Here is a 22,874-nt window from a genome sequence, read left to right on the forward strand (position 1 = left end):
TTTAAAGAAGTAATACTTTTAATTTTTTTTTAATTTTTAAATTTTTTTTTTTTTTTTTTTTTTTTTGGTCTTTTGTCTTTTTAAGGCTGCACCCACAGCATATGGAGGTTCCCAGGCAAGGGATCAAATCAGAGTTACAGCTGTCACCCTATGCCACAGCCACGACAGATCCAAGCCATGTCTGCAACCTATACCACAGCTCATGGCAACGCCGGATCCTTAAACACTGAGCGAGGTCAGGGATTGAACCCGAAACCTCCAGTTCCGACAAACAAACCAGATTTGTTTCTGCTGTGCCACGACAGGAACTCCTAAATACTTTTTAAACTTCTAGTTTATTTTCTAATATGGTAAATATTAACAGGCATAACATAACATATGACAGATATAACACAAACAAAAGTTTTTTGGGTCCTCAATAATTTTTAAGGGTATAAAGGGGTCTTAAGATCACAAAGTTTGAGAATCACTGTGCTAGATGATAGAACAATGTCTAAAGGCATGGATCCCACATGAAGTAGAGGGAGTGACTTTGGATAGGAGCATATATAGTTCATCCAGGATAACAGACAGGAAGTTAGTGTATGTAGGTACAGATGTGGGGGTAGGTAAACAGATAAGGGGGTAGGGGGCCAGTGAGACATTACAAGTAACTCAGTCCTAAGGCAGTGAAGAAAACATTCAAGGGCTACATTTTCAAGTTACAAAATACCAAAGGCTACAAACAAGCACCTACCACTCATCCCCTCCAAACCTTAGAAAGTATCATTAGAAGTAAACAATGTCAAAAACAAAGGGTATCCTATGTGGACTACCCTAATTGTTTGTCCAGAGCTTTAAAAAACTTGAAAAGGAAAAAAGGAAGAAGAGGAGTGTTCTAAACATGGGAAATGGGATTTGAGAAACAGAAGCAAGCAAGCTGCAGATCACTAACTTTGTGATTAAAGCAGAAAATGAGGCAGCGTGTGGAATTTTAGAACAGTCAGGGAAAGCTAGGGTTAGATAGAAGAGAAAACAAAACTGCAGGAAATATTCAGGCTTACCTGTCCACTCCATCCCAGCGATAACCAGGCCAGATATTGAATCTGTTGGGAGGAGGTGCTGGGCCATTATAGCGAGGTCTCACTAATGACAAGAGAGAGAGAAGAGTTAGTTACCATAATAATTCAATTCAGAGCTGGATGGTAGTGGGAAAAAAAAATTTTTATACAGAAGTTCTCTACTGAGTTAAACCTAAATTCCCAAATACAAGGAATCTGAAGTTAGATGGGAAAGCTTTCTTTGCACATAGCTAAGTATCACAACCCTAATGATTCTCTCTTCACATTAAGTCACCGCCATTTCTGATGATTCCCAGAAAGGTCACCTTTCTTAGTCTTGTTCTCCTTGGCCTTATTCTTCTTGATAAAGTTGGCCATGGGGTCTCCCTCTCTTTCTTGTTCTCTCAACATCCGATCCAGATCTTCATCATCAATATAGCGCGCCAGAGGCTTCTGCATTTCTTTCATTGCATCCTCCACATTTTGTTGCTGCTGTCGGCTCTGGGCAAGCCTAGACAAAAAGAACCAGAAGTGTCTGCTATCCTGCTAAGTATTTCCACTAGCATACCGAGATGGACCATAGGCCAAATACTGAAAAAGGTAAAATTCCGAGGATACCAACTGGAAGTGTGGAATATATCACTATCTTAGGAAGGAGACTGGGCACAATGAATTTTCCATTCCCGAAAAATAGCTTTGAAGGCAGAACAGTGAACTAACTGGTCAGAGGAGTAAAGAAATCACTTCCTCCAGTAACTGCACTCTTGTTTTCCCTTTCAGTAGTTCTCTTACCCTTTCCCCCACTGAGCATACAGCTCGTCTCTCTCCGAGTCCTTCTCTGCTTTTCTCCGCTGCTCTAAACGTTCCAGTTTCAAATTCCTCTTACGACCAGACTTATCTCGAAATACAGTTTCAGCATATTGGAATTCAGCTACAAAGGAAAATTATAATTGTAAAGACAAACACCAGGTATCAAAATCAGAAATAATATTCTAACAGCTAAAATCAACCACTTGGGACTCTGATGCTGGATAAGAACCTTCATAGCCAGACTACAAGTAGTTCCTACCAATATCTAAGTGCATATTGGTAATAATCCTGAAAATTAACATTGTTCAAGAAGGAAAAGAACCACTTGGAGCCAACAAAAAGTTAAAATAATGCATAAAAGCAGTGCTGAAATTTTATATCAATTAAAAGTTTTAGGAGTTCCCGCTATGGCACAGCAGAAACGAATTCGACTAGGAACCATGAGGTTGTGGGTTCAATGCCTGGCCTTGCTCCGTGGGTTAAGGATCCAGCGCTGCTGTGAACCGTGGTGTAGGTCACAGACGAGGCTTGGACCTGGCACTGCTGTGGCTGTGGTATAGGCTGGCAGCTTCAGCTCCGATTCAACCCCTAGCCTGGGAACCTCCATATGCCATGGGTACGGCCCTAAAAAGACAAAAGACAAAAGCCAAAAAAAAAAAAAAAAAAGTTTTAAATATCGGGTGTAATAAGCTACATTAAAAAAATAAAAGCTACATGAGCCTCAAGTGATCTCTGCACTTTCACTTTTTTACCTTCAAGTGCCACGGTTTCTTGGTCCCGTTTCTTGAGCTCCTGCTGCTCTCGCTGTATGTCAGTTAACACCAACCCAGTTTTAGCCCCAGAATACATGTGTGCAGCCTATGTAATGGAAAAGGGAGCATCCAATATTAATGAGACAATGTAGCAACAGGCTCCATGAGTATACAAAATTAGGCGCATTTTTGTCTGATGATCAGCAATCACCAAACCAGAAACTCTACCTTTATGTTCTTATTGTCAACCACAGGATTCACAAAATAGAAAAGTAGAAATAAAATTGAATTTCATGGAAAATTATTAGTACTATCAAGTTTAAGGGTAAACAGAAATGCAAACCAACAAGATTTTAGAAGGAAGGCTAAGCATCTGTATTTCTGACCTTTCAGCATATAAACTGCACACATGAAGACTCTCAGGTCACCTGATCAGAAACCTCTATAAAGTTCTAAACCCTATGGTAGAAATCAACACTCTACCAGGTGAAATATTCCATTTAAATCACAAATTCAAGTAACCCTAAGGTCCTGAAATTATGGCTATGTTATAAGACAATGACAAGTTATAACCAAATCAAAACTTCTTACTAAACTCCATTCTGTATCAAGATAACAAACCAACCCACAATTATATCCTGATATCCTTAAGCAATGTGCTAAATTTGATTAGTATGAAATTGTCTGTGGACTAATAAGCAAAAACATAAAATGTCACGAGGTCCAGCCAAAATACAGACCTCGCTGTTCCCTAAAATAGAAGCCTACCTGGATTAGAGACAGGCTGGTCTGCCTTCCAGACCATGTGGGCTACAGAGATTTAGCCAAAGAAAAGTCTGTGTTGGAGGAAACGTGCACACCAAAGGTTCTATTGTACTCTTCCTTAACCAGCTCACCAGAGTAAGAGTCCTCTAGTACAAGTGCTCTTTGCAATACAATTACTCAGGGTTCATGCGGATTTTTTTGCTAATTCAGGCTTCACCAGAGATTTAAAATAATATAAAACACTGACCTCCCAGGTGATGCGATTTCTAAAAATTGCTTACAATAAATGTTTACTTTGTCTCAGGCACTGTACTAAGAGTTTTACTTACACTAATTTATTTAATTCTCACAAGAACTTTATAAAATATGTACTACTATTATTCACATTTTAAAGACAAATAAGCTGAGGCTTAGAGATACTATGTATCTTGCTCGAATCACAAAGACAGTACATAGAAGAAGGAGGATTCGAATACGTGACCTGCTTGACACAAGGTTTGTGCTCCTAACTCCATTCTGCAAACTACAATTTCAGTTTATTTGTAGGAAAACAGGAAGTTTTTGTGGACCTATTAAAACGAGATTTGTGAAACTGAGAGGCTATGAAGGCAGAGGCTATTTAGGAAACCTGTATTTGCAGGTTCATCTGGGCTGGTTTAAAGGCAGTCCTGCCTTCAGAGAGAAGAAAGAGCTCTAGGGGTCCTGTGAACTGATTTACTATGCTTTGGAGAGCTACCTCGTCCTCCTCTGGCTTGAGATCTCTAGGACTTGCAAAGGTGGAAGACAGGAGTTACCTAAGATACGGCTCCTGAAAATTCCTACCTTCTTTCCCAGAGGCTGACTCCTTCGAGGTGGAGACAGATCAGAATCAGAAGATCGGGCCCGCTGTTTCCTCCTTGGTGGGGAGAGGTCAGAATCAGAGCTCTGGTGCCGAGGTCTATTCCGTGGGGGTGACAGATCGGAATCCGAATCCCGGGGCCCTGAACTTTGTTTATGTCGAGGAGGAGAAAGATCTGAATCAGAGGCTCTCCTATGGTCACTTGGGTAGGAAGAAGAGTCCAACATGTGACTGTGATGCTTCCTGGGTGATGAGCCTGTATGACATTTCCTATGTCTGGGGGAAGAGCCTAAAAATTAAAGAATATAGGCTTTAAGTCAGGCTAATGTTCAGCATTCATTTAGTCCTCCTGTGACAAACGATCACTAACCTAAATACAAGTACAAATGACATGGGAGAGAAAATCGAAATCAGAGACAACTTTTAAAACCAACAGGCAGGATGTGGGATTCTAGTCTCAAGTTATAATGACTGTGACTGGCATGTAATATCTCAACATACTCCTCTGTGCCATATTTATCCACACAGAGTGAGCAAAACAAACTGCACTCAGGTCTCAGCAGCATGGTAAAAGTTAAAATGGCCTAGAATATATTCTGATGTCCTCAGACTAAAGGATAACAATGTATCTGAATTTAAAAATTAAAACAGGGGAGTTCCCACTGTGGCTCAGTGGTAATGAACCCAACTAGTATCCATAAGGACATGGGTTTGATCCCTGGCCTCGCACAGTAGGTTAAGGATCCGACATTGCTGTAAGCTGTGGTATAGGTTGCAGATGTGACTTAGATCTGGTGTTGCTGTGGCTCTGGCATAGGCTGGTAGCTGCAGCTCCGATTCGACCCCTTGCCTGGGAACTTCCATATGCCACACATGTGACCCTAAAAAGCAAAAAAAATAAAATTAAAACAGTGCCTTGGGACAAAAGAGTAAACAAATCTCACTGCACAGGCCTGAGTTGTAGACATCACAAATCACCCCCAAAGAGTTCCTGCAGTGGTGCAGTAGGTTAAGAATCCCACTGCAACAGCTCAGGTTGCTGTGGAGGCACGAGTTCAATCCCTGGCCTGACACAGTGGGTTAAAGGATTCAGTGTTGCCATGCCACAGCTGCAGAGTAGTTCACAGCTGTGGCTTGGATTCAATCCCTGGCCTGGGAACTTCCACATGTCTTGGGTGCAGCCATTAAAAAAACAAAAGCAAGGAGTTCCCGTCATGGCGCAGGGGTTAATGAATCCAACTAGGAACCATGAGGTTGCGGGTTCGATCCCTGGCCTTGCTCAGTGGGTTAAGGATCCTGCGTTGCCGTGAGCTGTGGTGTGGGTCACAGACGCAGCTCGGATCCCGCATTGTTGTGGCTCTGGCATAGGCCAGTGGCTACAGCTCCGATTTGACCCCTAGCCTGGGAACCTCCATATGCTGCGGGAGTGGCTCAAGAAATGGCAAAAAGACAAAAAAAAAAAAAAAAAAAAAAAAGAAAGAAAAGAAAACAAAAGCAAAAAACTACAAATCACCTCCCCCAAAAAGCAATCTGCAACAGGTGTCAACAGTCCTAAAAGCATAGGACCCTGACCCTCTGACCCAGTAAATCAATTTCTACTTAATTTCTAAGGAAACATATTTGGAAGTACTTTGATTTCCAGGAGATCAATCTAGAAGTATTATTAAGGAAATAATCCAGAACAGGGCAATAGTTTATGCATAAGGATGTTGATTATAGAATTATAGAAGAAAAGGTGCAGAAACAACCTCAAATATGCAGTATTAAGGAAATGGTAAATTTATGTAACAGAATACCAACAAAAATTATATTAATGAGATATTTTATGACATGAGGAAGATAATGTTAAGGGAAAAAAAAAAAACAGACAAGATTACACATGCAATATGTATTTACTGCCTAGACAGACCTCGACCACATAAAAAATGAATAGAAAAAAAACAAAAAAAACTAAAAGAACACAGATTACAACACTAGCAGTGACTGCCTCTGAATGACAGAATTTTGTATGACCTTTTTCTACTTCTTTATACATTTCTATACATTCTGCAATGAATATGCAGTATTCTTATATGGGGTGGGGAGAATAAACAAAAGAATATATAAAACCCTCCTCTCTGCTACTATAAATTTTTAACTCTCCTCAGCCCAACCTCTCATGATTTCCCTCCAGTTTTGTTCGGTTTTTTTTGTTTGTTTGTTTTGTCTCTTGGCCTTTTCTAGGGCCACTTCCGCAGCACATGGAGGTTCCCAGACTAGGGGTCTAATTGGAGCTATAGCCGCTGGCCTATACTACAGCCACAGCAACTCGGGATCCGAGCCATGTCTGTGGCCTACACCACAGCTCACGGCAATGCTGGATCGTTAACCCACTGAGCAAGGGCGGGGATCGAACCCGCAACCTCATGGTTCCTAGTTGGATTCGTTAACCACTGTGCCACGACAGGAACTCCTCCCTCCAGTTTTTAAAACTTCTCCAATGCTCCATTCTCATTTCTAAAGATCACAAATACCTAAAAAGGAACTAAAAGGCCCAAAAGAAAGTGCCTAGGGAGTTAAGTCCTTCCTATGGACAGTCAAATGCTCACCTTTAGAGTCATGTTGCTTATTTCCAGAATGGGATTTTGCTTGCTTTTTTCGTGGAGGAGAGAGGTCTGAATCACACTCCTGCTTGCTGTTCTTTGGGAGTGATGGATGAGATGGTCCTGGCCCCTTCCAATGGGGAGAAGCTTGGCTAGACGCTCTTTCTGGGGCTGTACTGCTTTTGGTTCTGGGCAGTGAATGAGGGACACTAGAAGCCAAGTCAGGGGAATCATGACGGGCCCTCCTCAGCTGCGATGTGTCCATGGAATCAAGAGTCCTTCTAGGTTGAACTGTGTCAGGGGAGCGATTACGGGCCCTTCTGGGAGGAGAGATATCTGAGGAACTGCGGTGGGCTCTCCTAGGAGGTGATGGATCTGGTGTATCATGACGGGCTCTCCTAGGAGGTGATGGATCTGGTGTATCATGACGGGCTCTCCTAGGAGGTGATGGATCTGGTGTGTCATGACGGGCTCTCCTAGGAGGTGATGGATCTGGTGTATCATGACGGGCTCTCCTAGGAGGTGACGGATCTGGTGTGTCATGACGGGCTCTCCTAGGAGGTGATGGATCTGGTGTGTCATGGTGGACCTTCCTAGGAGGTGATGGATCTGGGGAATCATGACGAGCCCTTCTAGGAGGCGATGAATCTGGAGTGTCATGGCGGACCTTCCCCGGAGGTGATGAATCTGGGGTGTCATGACGAGCCCTCCTAGGAGGTGATGCATCTGGGGTGTCACGACGGAAATGTCTGTGTGAGGGCAGATCTTCATTGTGGCCTAAACACAAAGAGCAAAGAGTCAGAATCCCACAGATGCTCTGTTCACCCCCAGGAACCATAGTTTCAAAAGATGCCCCAGGAGGATACATCTGAAAACTACTCAGAAAGCCCAAAAGGTCTGTACAACTCTTACTTGGGGCAGTAAGACAGCACTCATGAATATCCTAAGAATAATCTCTCATATTTGCCTAACAAGTCATCAGTCTGTAAAGCATTTTAAATATTTTTCATGTTATATTTTGTTAGGTAAGCAAGGCAATTATCCTTGCTTAACAGACCTGAAAACAGAGACTCTAAGGGGCTAAGTGATTTCTTACCTGGGGTCACAGCTACGAAGAGAAAAGATAGGCTTGAACTCCAGTCCTCTAACTCTTAATCCAATGCTCTTCCACAAAACTGATTTGTACAGAGCTCCCCACTAGAGGCTCTTATTGATATTTAGCCTAGATAATTCATAGTGTGTACCCACTCTTCTTTCAAGAGGCAAATTGACTAAATCTGTGACACATCAAAGTGAAATGCTGTTACCTACTGAATCCATGCCATTGTGCTCCTTATTAGAAGCGGGAGAACACCAGAAAGTAAGAAGGATCAGGGAGTCTCCCGGTGGCTCAGTAGGGTAAGGATCCAGCACTGTCACTGCTGTGGCTCGGGTCTAATCCCTGACCAGGAAACCTTTGCATGCTGCAGGTATAGCCTCCCAAAAAAGAAGGATCAGCATTTACTGATCACCTACTGCACACCCATGTTTTATATAGGTTATCCCATTTACTTCTCATAATAAGCCTAGGAGATAAATATTGTTATCCCAATTTTATAGATGAAGTTGATACTTAGAAAGATGGAGTAATTTGCAAAAATCATACTACTAATAACTGATAGAATGGATATTCAGATCCTGATCTGTTTTAACTCCAGAGTCCATGTGCAATCTTTAAAAAGGAAAGAGTTTGAGACTTAAAAGTCCAAAGGCATAACAGAATGAAATACTTATAGCAAATTAGGACAGTTCCAAAATCCAGTTTCTCTTTTCCCTCTTTTTCTGATCACTGAGCTCCATAAACAAATAAAATACAAATACAAATAAAAGTTGGGTAGGACCCAATGAATACTTGCTAAATGGATGAATTAAACCAACTCCTTTTCTCTGGAGACTAGGCCCATCTGATTGGCATCCACGGCTCAGAGAAAAGTATTGATATCTGTAGGGTAAATCTAACCCATGGGGTTGATAAGTTCCATGATATTTATCAAAAGGAAGTAAGAACCAGAGATCAGTGAGGCGCTAGTAACAAATGAGGATGGGCCAGTGAGAGTGAGGCAAATGAAAAAGAATTACTCATGTTGTGTGTATGTGTATATGTGTGTATCATTTCCTAGATCTACAGATATGGAGGTCAAAAGAATCTCTGTAAAAAGGATTATGAAAAAGACTGGAAACACAACTGCAGGATAAGGCAGAAAATAATAGATAAGAATGAATAAGACTCTGACAAAAGAACACTGATAATAAAGTCTGCATTAGTGGAGTTCCTGTTGTGGCACAGTGGATACGAACCTGACTAGGAACCATGAGGTTGCAGGTTCAATTCCTGGCCTCACTCAGTGGGTTAAGGATCCGGTGTTGCCATGAGCTGTGGTATAGGTTGCAGAGGCGGTTCGGATCCTGCGTTGCTGTGGCTCTGATGTTGGCCGGCAGCTGTAGCTCCAATTAGACCCCTAGCCTGGGAACCCCCATATGCCACGGGTGCGACCTTAAAAAAAAAAGAAACAAACAAACAAACAAAAAAAAGTCTGCATTCATAAAAAATAATGATGAACTAAAAACTAACTAAGGCAATGGTGATCACTAACCTATAGACAACTGTCACTTTTGTTATGTGTTTTTTCTTAATCAGAATTGCAGAATAATTAACCTAAAGGTGGGGGGTAGGGGAATGTGCTTGGGTTATGGGATGGAAATCCTATGAAATTGGATTGTTATGATCATTATACAACTAGAGATGTGATAAATTCATTTGAGTAATAAAAACATTAAAACAAAATAATTAACTTAAAGGTACAAAGTATAAAACAGAACAAATCCTATTTAGGAGTTAATTCTCCTACCCTCCATGTATGAAACGGGAATAAGCATCAAGGGTAAACTGGAGTTAACTATCAAGAAGCAAGCTCCTTATTTCTGTGAGAATGAACAGAAGGAATAAAAATCTTTCATGGGACACAAAGAGTCCAAATGACTGCTAGGACTAGAGCTATGACTCACTGGGACCAAATATTTCTTAATCTATGTCCCTTAGTAAGCAGGCCTACCTACCAAGTTTTTAGAAAAGGGGACACGACTGCCAAGCCCCAAGTGATGATTAACCAAAGGGCAGCAGGTTGCAAGAATCAAGTACCTACTAGCAGTTCAAGAAATACTCATTAATGGCATCTCCTTGTGCTGCACAGAAGGAATACTAGGGCAAATAAGACAGGGTATCATTTCTGTTCAAATGCCCTTTATCCAATTCTCCAGAACTAAAAATATGTTTTAAATAGTCAGTTAGATTATTAGCCTAGGGAGAGGGTGCAGAGTTGGGCAAGCGGAGGACAATGAACTGTAAAATACCAATAATTAAGGGAAGAACAAAGAAAGCCTTACTAATACAAATAAAGATGACAGAAAACATTGGTTCTTGGCCCATACATGTGTCACTTCATCCTGGGAAAGGATGGAGGTTATTTCGGTCTCCAAAATCTCTCCCTCAGATTTTTATAAATTCCTCCAAATATATACTAAGTGCTCTCCTATTCTGGGCCAGGAGGAGTGGGTGCTAAAAGACACCCAAATGACTCACTTCCTTATCTCAGTAACGCTCGTAACAAAATATAAAAAAGTGGAATACTTGGCCTCTCAGTTCCCATGTCTTACTACGTCTGAATGAGTTCTGAATTCTTTTTCACTATATTTTTCAGGATCAATGATACACTGAAACAAACTAAGCATTCCTCTAAAGAGAAAAGTATGGGATAGAAAAACGGCTTCCCTCGAATCCAATAATACATAAAAAGGATCATACACCATGATCAAGCGTGATCAAGCTGGATTCATTCCAAGGTCACAAAGGATGGTTCAATATATAAAAATCAGTCAATGCGATACACTACATTAACAAAAGCAAAGACAAAAATACATGATCATTTCAATATTCAACATCCATCCATGATAAAAACTCCCATCGAAGTCAGTATAGAGGGAACATATCTCAACATAATAAAAGCCAGAAACAACATAATATTCAACACTGAAAATGAAAGCTTCCCATTAAATTCAGGAATAGAATAAGGATCCCACTCTTACGACTTCTATTCAACATAGCATTAGACGTCCTAGCCACAGCAATCAGACAAGAAAAATAAATAAGATGAATTCATAATGGAAGAAAGGAGATAAAACTGTCACTATTTTCAGATGATATAATACTCTACACAGGCAACCCTAAAATCTCCACACAAAAATTAGAACTAATACATGAATTCAGGAGTTCCTGTCGTGGCGCAGTGGTTAACGAATCCGACTAGGAACCATGAGGTTGCGGGTTCGGTCCCTGCCCTTGCTCAGTGGGTTAACGATCCGGCGTTGCCGTGAGCTGTGGTGTAGGTTGCAGACGTGGCTCAGATCCCGCGTTGCTGTGGCTCTGGCGTAGGCCAGTGGCTACAGCTCCGATTCAACCCCTAGCCTGGGAACCTCCATATGCCGCGGGAGCAGCCCAAGAAATAGCAACAACAACAACAACAAAAAAGACAAAAGACAAAAAAAAAAAAAAAAAAAAAGAACTAATACATGAATTCAGCAAGGTTGCAGGATACAGGATTAATAAAAGAAATCTGTTGCTTTTCTTTACACAAACAAGGAAATAACTGAAAGATTAAAAAAAAAAAAATCCCATTTAAAATTGCATTAAAAAAAATACCCAGGGAGTTCCCATTGTGGCTCAGCGGTAAGGAATCCAACTAGTATTCATGAGGACACTGGTTTGGATCCCTGGCCTTGTTCAGTGGGTTAAGGATCCAGTGTTTCCATGAGCTGTGCTGTAGGTCACAAACATGGCTCGGATCCAGCACTGCTGTGGCTGGGATATAGGCCAGCAGCTACAATTCTGATTCAACCCCTAGCCTGAGAACTTCCATGTGCTGTGGGTGTGGCCCTAAAAAAAAAAAACCCAGAAATAAAAGTTAATCAAGGAGGTGAAATATATATATACACTGATAAACATTGACAAAGGAAACTAAAGATGGTTCAAAGAAGTGGAAAGATATCCTATGCTCTTGGACTAGAAGAACTAATATTGTTTAAATGGCCATGCTACACAAAGCAATCTACAGATTTAATACGATCCCTATCAAAATACTCATGACATTTTTCACAGAATTAGAGTAATCCTAAAATTTATATGCAACCACAAAAGACCCAGAATTGCCAAAGCAATCCTGAGTAGAAAGAAGCATAACCCTCCCAGAGAGACACACAGACCAATAGGAACATAAAAGAGCCCAGAAATAAAACCACACACCTATGGTCAATTAATATAATAAAGGAGGCAAGAATATACAATGGAGATAAGACAGTCTCTTCAACAAATGGTGCTGGGAAAGATGGACAGCTACACATAAGGCAATGAAATTAGAACACTTGTTCACACCAAATACAAAAATAAACTCAAATGGTTTAAAGACCCAAATATAAGATATGACACCATAAAACTCCCAGGAGAAAATATAGACGAAACATTCTCTGACCTAAATTGTGGCAATATTTTCTTAGATCAGCCTCTCAAGTAAAAATAAAGCAAAAATAAACAAATGGGATCTAATTAAACTTAAAAGCCTTTGCAAAGCAAAGGAAACCATCAACATAATGAAAAGACAGCCTATGGAATGCAAGAAAATATTTGCAAATGATGCAACTGACAACAGGTTAATACACAAAATATACAAACAGCTCATACAAATCAATTCTCAAAAAAAAAAAAAAAAAAAAACCCAAAAACCAGAGTTCCCGTTGTGACTCAGCAGTAATGAACCTGTCTAGTATTCATGAGGACACGGGTTTGATCCCTGGCCTCAACAAGTGGGTTAAGGATTTGGCATTGCCATGAGCTGTGGTTTAGGTGGCAGACATGGCTCGGATCTGGCGTGGCTGTGGCTGTGGCTGGCAGCTCCAGTTCCACTCGACCCCCAGCCTGGGAACCTCCGTATGCCATGTGTGTACAGCCCTAAAAAAAGGAAAAAAAGAAAAAAACAAACAAACAAACCCAATTGAAAAATAGGCAGAAGACCTAAACAGACATTTCTCCAAAGAAGACATACAAATAGCCAACAGGCACATGAAAAGATGTTCAACATCACTATTAGAGAAATGCAACAAAACAATGATGAAGTATATCACTTCACACCAGTCAGAATGGTTGTCATCAAAAAGTCGACAAATAATAAATGCTGGAGAGGGTGTGAAGAAAAGGGAACCCTCCTATACTGCTGATGGGAATGTAAACTGGTACAGCCAGCATGGAAACACTAGGAAAGTTACTTAAAAAACTACAAAATGAGCTACTATATGATCCAGCAATCCCACTCTAGTGCACATATCCAGAAAAGAGGAAAACTAACTCAAAAAGGTACATACAGGAGTTCCTGTCGTGGCGCAGTGGTTAACAAATCCGACTAGGAACCATGTGGTTGCGGGTTCGATCCCTGCCCTTACTCAGTGGGTTAAGGATCCAGCATTGCCATGAGCTGTAGTGTAGGTAGCAGACTTGGCTGGGATCCCGCGTTGCTGTGGCTCTGGCGTAGGCCAGTGGCTACAGCTCTGATTAGACCCCCAGCCTGGGAACCTCCATATGCCATGGGAAGCGGCCCTAGAAAAGACAAAAAAAAGGTACATACATCCCAATGTTCATAGTAGCACTATTTAAAATAGCCAAGATGTAGAAACCACCCAAGTGCCTATCAAGAGACCAATCACTGGTTTAAGAAGATGTGGAATATAACTCAGTCATAAAAAAGAATAGAATATTGCCATTTGTAGCAACATGGCTGAACCTAGAAAATATCATACTAGGTGAAGTAAGACAGAAAAAAAAAATATTATATGATATAATTTATATGTAGAATATAAAAAATAATACAAATGAATCTACATATAAAACAGAAAAAAACTCAAAGACATAAAAAGCCAACTTAGGAGTTCCCGTCATGGCGCTGCGGAAACAAATCCGACTAAGAACCATGAGGTTGAGGGTTCGATCCCTGGCTTTGCTCAGTGGGCTAAGGGTCTGGCATTGCCATGAGCTGTGGTGTAGGTCAAAGATGCAGCTTGGATCTGGTGTTGCTGTGGCTGAGGCAGAGGCCAGTAGCTATAGCTCCAATTAGACCCCTAACCTAGGAACCTCCATATACCGCAGGTGCAGCACTAAAAAGACAAAAGACCAAAAAAAAACCACCAACAAACTTATAATTACCAAAGAGGAAGCATGGGAAGGGATAAATTAGGACAATGATGTTAACAGATATAAACAACTATACATAAAATAGATAAGAGTCAAGGAATTATTTACAGCACAGGGAACTAAATAAATTCTCTTGTAATAACCTATAATGGAAAATAATCTGAAAAAAAATATATATAGCTGAGTATATATATATAAATATATATGTGTGTGTATATATAAAAAACTTTGCTATACACCTAAAACTAACACAATATTGTAAATCAGCTATACTTATATTAAAACAAAAAGGTTTCCCTATAAATGGGAAATTCAGATTTATCTATTGTTGGAACTCACCTCCCAGAAGCTTCCATTTGGCACTGGAACGAAACGCTTCCATTTGCTTTACCTCTTCTGGCCGCTCATCCACAAACTCAGCCACCTGTGGGAGAAAGAACTCTAGGTTAAGGAAATCCATAGGATCCAGCCAAGTAGTACTGTTGAACTTGAAGCTATGACTATTCCCATTCCTAATAATAGATGACACACAAAGACCCAAAATGGCCATGAAGAAATGGGTACTGGTCCTCAGTTACATGTGCTCTATGTACATGCGATAGTCACTGGATGGTTTAATTATAGATCTTTCTCTGACTAGTCAATTTCCCTCCAGAGGTTAATTTCTTTCATTCAAACCTTTTTATTAACCTCCCAAGTAGATAAGTGTCACTTATAAGCTAAAAGCTAAATTCCTTTTACCTTTTTACTTTTACATTCAGAGTGAAAACACAGGCAGGCTCCTTGTCATACCTATCATTCATCAAGGGCTTCAGGCTCTTTATGAAAACTTTCTTATTGTACGTAGTCACAATGATAGGTTTTCTAGACTCCAACCAAAAGAAGTCATTAACATGTACACAGACCCACAGACTCTTTAAAGGATTAAACCATATTTCATATCACCCAAATTCCCAAGCAAATCTGGAATCTTCTCTCAGACTAATGATCATTCACCCAGTCCCTCCCTGACAGGGAACCAATTCACTGACAGGGAACTCATGTTACAAGGCACAGTCCACCGCACTTTGGGGCTAGAAAGTTCTTAACTGTATTGGCCCCATATCTGCCTTCCTGCAACTTCTTTCCATCTACCCTAGTTCTGACCTCTAGGTAATACAACCGATCCCCTTTCCACAGGACAGACTTTCAAAAATGCTGGCATAATAAATTCTAGTTACAGAGTAGCAACTATAAGCAAGGCACTATGTTTTTTGCTTTACTTATGTTATTTCTCTCAATCCTCACAAAAGCCCTGCAAAGAAAGGCTCTAAACTACTAAAGAGCGAAATATGACTCAGAGAAGTTAAGTAACTTTCTCAGTATCCCAAACTAGCAAATTGCAGAACTGGAATTCAAACCTAGCTCATAATTCCCCTCCACTACTTCTCTTCTCCCAAGATCTTAACCTAGTTTTAAGATCTCTCACTGGACATTAAAAGCACAGGCTTTCAAGCAAGATGAACTGAGATTTAAAGTCCCAGATTTGCCTCTTAATATCTGTATAACCTTTGGCAAATTACTCTCTCTAAGCTTCAATTTCCTCATTTGTAAAAGTAGGATCAAAGGACTGCTGTGAGGATTCAATAGATAATTCACATAAGCTTAGCAGTGCTTGATACATGGTAAATTACACCTATTTGTGCTGCCACTGCTGTTGTGGTTGTCCTAATTATTTTACCATTATTTTTGGTGATGATGGTCTTGCAGCAACAAAAATGAATTCAATAATTGAGACCTGTTTTAACCAGCATTAAAGAGAAGTGGAACACAAGTGGAACTAAAGTTTCCTTATTCAAGTTTTAGGGCAATCATAAGAACAAAAGACAACATCATGAAGGAAAATAAACAGACCTTACTACATAAAACTTAAAAAAGTTTTAAATGTCGAAAACTATTATGCGAGTTCCCGTCATGGCTCAGTGGTTAACAAATCCAACTAGGAACCAAGAGGTCAAGGGTTCAAGCCCTGGCCTCGCTCAGTGGGTTAAGGATCTGGCGTGGCTGTGAGCTGTGGTGTAGGTCACAGACTCAGCTCAGATCCTGAGTTGCTGTGGCTATGGCGTAGGCCAAGGCACAAGCTCCAATTAGACCCCTAGCCTGGGAACCTCCACATGCTGCGAGTGCGGCCCTAGAAAAGACAAAAAGACAAAAAGACAAAAAAAAAAAAACATTATAAATGAAAAGGCAAATGACAAAAAAATATATACTATGGCATGTAAAACATATATTCCTATTGTATAAATAACAAATCAATTAAAAAATAAAAATTCCAATTTTCTAAAAAAAATGGAAAATACAAAAAAATGTAAAATACAAAAGCCCAATAAACATATGAAAATATATTCATCTCATTCTTTTTCTTTATTCTTTTTTTACAGCCACACCTGCAGCATATGGAAGTTCCAGGGCTAGGAATCAAATCAGAGCTGCAGTTGTTGCCTACACCACAGTCAAGGACACATCAGATCCAAGCTGCATTTGCAACCTATGCTGCAGCTTGCAACACCACCAGATCTTTAGCCGATGAGTGAGGCCAGGACAGAACCTGCATCCTCATAGAAACAACACTGGGTCCTTAACCCGCTGAGCCACAACAGGAACTCCTTCTCATTATTTTTCAAGGAAATTGGATACCATCATTCATCTGCCAAACTGACATAGGTTTGTTACTGTTTTGGGTTTTTTTAGGGCTGCAGGTATACGAAAGTTCCCAGACTAGGGGTTGAATCAGAGCTACAGCTGTTGTCCTACGCCACAGCAACATGGGATCCAAGCCTCATCTGCGAACTACACCACAGCTCACGGCAACGCTGGATCCTTGACCCACTAAACGAGGCCAGAGATAGAACCTGCATCCTCATGGATGCTAGTTGGGTTCATTTTCACTGAGATACAATGGGAACTCCCTTGTTTTTGTTGATATTAGTAATGCTCCAGTATTGATGAAGAAATGGGGTAAATGGCATTCACATATACCTCTAGTGGGAGTGTAAATTCATACCACCTTTTGGAAAGCAATATGGGAGACAGCTCAAAAGGACCATACTCTATAACCTATTGATTTCAGGTCATGGGAATAAAGAAATAAATGGATTCCTACAATGATTTATAGTCAAGATATTTATTAAAGCATTATGACATTTTAGGGAGTTCCTGTCGTGGCTCAGTGGTTAACGAATCCGACTAGGAACCATGAGGTTGCGGGTTTGGTCCCTGCCCTTGCTCAGTGGGTTAAGGATCCAGCGTTGCCGTGAGCTGTAGTGTAGGTTGCAGACTTGGCTCGGATCCCGAGTTGCTGTGGCTCTGGTGTAGGCCGGTGGCTACAGCTCCAATTCGACCCCTAGCCTGAGAACCTCCATATGCCGTGAGAGCAGCCCAAGAAATGGCAAAAAGACAAAAAAAAAAAAAAAGCATTATGACATTTTAAAACAGAAAACAGCCTACATGTCCAATAACACAGATTAAACTAAATTAATATGTATATTGAACTACTATACAACCATTGTAAGTCACATTCCTAAAGAATATTTTAAAGTCTCAGTAAAGTATGACAATATATTAAGTGAAAGAGCAGGTTCCAAAACCATATGTATAGTATGATCCAAATTATAGTTGGAAATATAAATACAGTATGTACAATCTATGAATTAAAGACATATGCAACCAAGTGTGAGCAGTTCTTATCTTTAGATGGTCACAGTACAAAAGACTATTACATTATTTTTAAAACTTTAAACTTTCTTACAATTTCAAAATATTCTATAATAAATACGTATTGATTTTATATAATAAAAAATAACAACAAATGTTATAAACATTAACTAGGTTTCAGCAACTCATTCTGAGATTAAATTGGCTCCTTGTGATCACTATTTCCCTTTAAATTACTAACAAACCTTTTAAATGATCTACTATAAAATATGCTGGGCATTAACATTAAATATCTCATCTAGAATTCATCTTTTAGTATAATACAGCCTATCAACAGCTCTCCTTTTCACCTTCTCAGCAATTCTGAGCAAAGGTTCCATGACCATACCAACAGTAACTCATCGGCCTATGCTTTTGCCCACCTGGCTCTTATTCATCTTTCAAAACTCAACTCAGATATTTATATACTCCGTGGAATTTCCCAATGAAATAAAAAGTATGCCACCTGCCCTGTTCTCTAAAAGGACTTGGTGCACATGTCACCTGTCTTCCAACATTCATCACATTGCTGAAATTCAGTCTCCCATTCTAAGGTATGACCTCTATGTGTTCTATTAATCTACATATCGCCTATACTTAGACAAAAGTATATAATTTTAAAGCTTAGTTAAAATCAGGGAATAAAAGGAGCAAACAAAAAGTTTCCTTTAATTGAACCTGAACATTATTTTTAAGGTAGGTTCCAACAAACTGAACCACGGCTAATTCTAACGACAGCTCTATCACTGACACTGAGGAATCCTGCCTCTCTGTGATTTGTTCCCATTTCCAAGCTGATAGGGCCCTCCATAAACAAAGACTGTGTATAGCCATCGTCAAAGAAGACTATTTTACAATAGCTCCAGGAAAGTGTCACCTCGTCTCTGCCCTCAACTTTTCTCCTTACAAATAAATATACCCTGCACTGGGAGTTGAGATTGAGAGGCTTACACTTCAAAGTCCTCACAGCCTCAAAAGATAGAGGAGTTCCCTGGTAGCCTAGTGGTTAAGGACTCAGCAATTCACTGCTGTGATATGGGTTCGATCCTTGGCCTAGGACTTTCTCATGCATGCCCCTTGCTCGGTCAAAAAAATAAAAAGATACATACCACAGGCAAATCTCCATCATCTTCCTCTTCCTCCTTTTCCAGTTTAGTGGTGGAGATAGATGACCAGCTCACGTCATCATCCACAATCCGCATACTAAATGTGGAAAATAAAAAGATCAAAAGAGAAGAATCATTCTTGGTTAACAGCCAACAAACATCTATCTATTGGTTTTAGGCTAAAGCTCAAAATCCTACAAGATCTTATGGTCCATTCTTTGCCAGTATGGCCAACTTCATCTTATACCACTGCCTTCTCGGTTCCCTACTCACTGGTCATCTTCTGCTGTCTAGAATGAGCCAAACTCTTTCCCATATCAGTTTCACAAACTCAATTCCTTCTCTCTGCCTGACCTACTCTTCTCATTCTTTACTGGGAAACTCCTATTCATTCTTAAAATCCTAGCATATATATGACTTCCTTGAGCATACCTTCCTTGACTATTTCCCTTACCATCCCCAACTAAGAACCCCTGCTAGACATTCTTGGAATATTTCTACTTCATTTATCAAAAAGGAAATAAATCAACAAGTTGTGTAATTAGTTGCTTAACGGCTGTATTCCCATTGAACTATAAGTTCCATCAGAATAGGGACTATGCCTCTCTTATTTACAGGGATATCCTGCACCCCTCAACACCTTAGCATAGAGAATATTCAATAAATTTTGTTCCATAGATAAGCTATGGATGAGTCCAAATAATAAAAATAACTGCCATGATGTAAACAGTTATTTGAAAAGCCAAGATCATTAATCACAATCATTTAATATAAATGATACCATTCACTACTACTCTCATTTTAAATATGAAGAAATTGAGGCTTAGCCCAGAAAGTGGCACAGCTAGGACTTAAATATTGATCAGTGTCGCTGCAAAGCTCAAGCTAATTTCACTACATGGCACTTCCTCCAAGGAATCCACACAAGTCAGAGGGGGCTGGAAGACATAAAGGAAGAATAACGGGACAACCAAATCAGGAAAGGAAATGGATTAGTCCCTTGTAGCTATCTGACTTTACTGGGTAGTTTCCTAGAGCTGCCTAATAAAGTACCACAAAACTGGGTGGCTTAAAACAACAGAAATGTATTCTCTCACAGCTCCGGAGGCTTCAAGTCTGAAATCAAGGTATCTGCAAGGCAACGCCTGCCAGGAAGGCTCTAGGGGAAGATCTTTCCTTGACTCATCCAGTATCTGGTAGCTCCTAGTGGCATATGAATCCAGTCCAGTCTCAGCCTCCATCTTCACACAGTAATTTTCCCTCAAAGCCTGTTTTTGTATCCAAATTTTCCTCTTCTTAAAAGGACATCAGTCATATTGGACTTAGCGCCCATCCTAATTCACTATGACCTCATCTTAACTAATTACATCTACAAAGACCCTATTTCTTCTTTTTTTTTTTTCTTCTTTTTGTCTTTTTAGGGCCGCACCTACAGCATATGGAGGTTCCCAGGCTAGGGGTCGAATGGGAGCTGTAGCCCGCCAATGCCACAGCCAGGCAGGATCCGAGCAGCGTCTGCGACCTACACCACCGCTCATGGCAACGCTGGATCCTTAACCCACTGAGCGGGGCCAGGGATCGAACCCACAATTTCATGGATCTTAGCCAGTTCGTTACCGCTGAGCCACTGACAGGAACACCAGACCCTATTTCTAATGTCATACTCTGAGGTCCTGGGTGGTCATAAATTGGAGAGAAGAGGCACTATTCAACCCAGCACGCTGGGCCACGTAATTTTCCTTGTTTGACAAATGGGGTTAACAACAACATCTACTTCATGGTAGCGTTATGAAGCTTAAATAAATTCATGTATATCTAAAGGACTCAGAACGGTGCCTGGCACATGACAAGAACTGTACAAATGTTACTTGGTGGTGGTAGTAGTAGTGGTAGTAGTAAGAATAACAGGAAATGAGCACCAGGTTTCCAACTCAGGACGGGAGTCCTTAGGATTGGAGAAGCGCCCCCCCCCCCCCCGCCCCAGACAGGTTCTGGGCCCTAAATACCCAAGCCCAGAGCCTTTGAATTCGCTCCACCAATACTTTCAGGGTATAATATTCATTCTCTGCGAGAGAAGACGGACTGCTATAAAAGCGGGAAGAGAGTAATGAAAGTTACAGCCTGGCCTGAATACACCCAAGTTACTGCCGAAGCGCGCGAGAAGCGGCCCCGGCCGACTCTGGGCTGAGGCAGGGTCGGGCGAGCAGTCAAAGCCGGGCAGCCCGCGACCCGTCGAGGAAGAGCCGGGCCGAGGGCGGAGCTGGGAAGGCGGGAGGGGGGGGGCAGCCCCGCGGACCCAAGCCGCCAGACCCAACTCACCCCTTGCCGCCAGCCCCGCCAGTCTTCGGCCGCTTTTTGCGACGCTTGCGGCCGGATTCAGGGCCCCCGTCGACACCGGCATCTGCCCCGGACAAGTAACGCTTCAGATACTCGGCCTTGGAGAGCGGCGGAGCTGCCGCCATGGCAGCGGCGAGGGCGGGGAGACGGACGGGCGCTAGGGACAAAATTCTTGAACGCGAAACGAACGGCGAGGACCCTAGGAGGCGCAACCGGGCCCGGAAGTGGCCGAGTATTTGGAGCAGTCCAAGCTGATAGATGAAAGAGAGCGTTTAAGGGCTAATGAGGAATGAGCATATCTCCGGTGCCCAGTCTACATCCCCCCGCCCCCCGATGCGCAACCGTGTTTTTCCTGTTGTCCATCTATCTGCTCATTCAAGCCTTATTGCAGCAACAAGGCTACAACTGCGACTCCAGAGATCTACTTCAGAGTTGCAGCGCATCTAAGTTTGAGTTCTGGTTTCATAACTTCCTAGCTGTACGACCTTGGGCAAATTATTTAACAAAATGGGGATAAAAATCACACCTAAATCAATGGTTGCAATGACTTGAGAGAATATTACCGTGTAAAGTGCTTTGAACAGCATCTGGTACACAGTATGTTAGTTATTTTTATTAGCATGTTTAGATGGAGAGGAATCTGCTTTAATAGGCCTTCAAGAACCACTCAAGAGAGGAAGTCAGGAATTCCAAACCCAGTATAATTGTTCTGAAAAATATGGAGGTTTCTAACCTGTGTAACTTATCCACATTCGGTATTACTGGTTGCCCCTAGCTATCTCTTGTGTGGAAAATCTCCAGTGCAAAGGACTTGGATCTATTTTCAGTATCGTGAAAGAAGCTAGAAAGACTGAATTCTAATACTCAAGTTTGGGGAGAAGACTTTTTCTTGTAAGCATTAAGAGCTTTACTTGAATTATCTCATTTAACCCTCATGTTTCTCAGATAGTTTTATTATCCTTACAGATGAGAAAACTGAAACTTGGAGAAGTTAAGTTGCCCAACTTCACACAGCCAGAATATATGACCCTTGGGAGCAGAGGCCAAAAAGGTGGGGTACAAGAGGTAATACAAAATTTCTGGAAAAAAATTATATCTTACATTCTATGTATCTCATTATATATGTTAAATCACTGTAACTGTTTCAAGGCATTACTCAAGAAGGCATTGTCATACTTTATCACTAAATACATGTATCTTGGGATACATGTTCAGAAAATACTTATATGTAACAAAACAGGTTTGGAGATCACCGCCCTGAAGCAAGAAATTTTAACCTCTGGGCCATACTGACTGGTCACAGCACCGGCCCAGGAAGAAAAGCAGGCTGGGTCTCTTGAGGGCTTGTGAGAAGGGGGCACTGGACTGACAGGGGAATCAATAGCTGCAGGGGACCATAGGTCCCCCACCCACAACCTTGCCTTGGCTTCTAGTCTGCTTTAATGTACCTCAAGCTGGTGTCAGCAGACATGGGGAGTCTCCCACTGCCACTCCAGTGAATATTACTCCTATAGTTCTCTCAACCCCATGCCCTCCTGCCCTCTTCTGTCATCAGTTCTACCTCTACCCATTCCACTCAATACCTACCCTTAGCCTGACAAGACCCAAGCTCTAGTCTTAACACTTCCTCACAGGGCAGTTA

At 41.2% G+C, this 22,874-nt stretch overlaps 1 protein-coding gene across 2 annotated transcripts in view; it reads right to left on the bottom strand.

Moving 5' to 3' along the window:
* Positions 1–21,533, bottom strand: part of BUD13 (BUD13 homolog) — a 44,581-nt gene extending 23,048 nt beyond the window's left edge. The window contains exons 1-9 of one of the 2 annotated variants that reach the window (XM_021062876.1): positions 21,215–21,533; positions 18,899–18,992; positions 14,397–14,481; positions 6,794–7,564; positions 4,190–4,494; positions 2,603–2,708; positions 1,833–1,971; positions 1,367–1,551; positions 1,044–1,125 (exon numbers count right to left, since the gene is read on the bottom strand). In XM_021062876.1, the coding sequence (XP_020918535.1) occupies positions 1,044–1,125; positions 1,367–1,551; positions 1,833–1,971; positions 2,603–2,708; positions 4,190–4,494; positions 6,794–7,564; positions 14,397–14,481; positions 18,899–18,992; positions 21,215–21,357 (1,910 nt within the window). In that variant the 5' untranslated portion in view covers positions 21,358–21,533. The remainder of the gene's footprint in view (positions 1–1,043; positions 1,126–1,366; positions 1,552–1,832; positions 1,972–2,602; positions 2,709–4,189; positions 4,495–6,793; positions 7,565–14,396; positions 14,482–18,898; positions 18,993–21,214) is intronic. The other variant, XM_021062875.1, reaches the window with a different exon arrangement.

This window comes from Sus scrofa, chromosome 9 (assembly GCF_000003025.6).
Source record: "Sus scrofa isolate TJ Tabasco breed Duroc chromosome 9, Sscrofa11.1, whole genome shotgun sequence".
NCBI lineage: Eukaryota > Metazoa > Chordata > Mammalia > Artiodactyla > Suidae > Sus > Sus scrofa.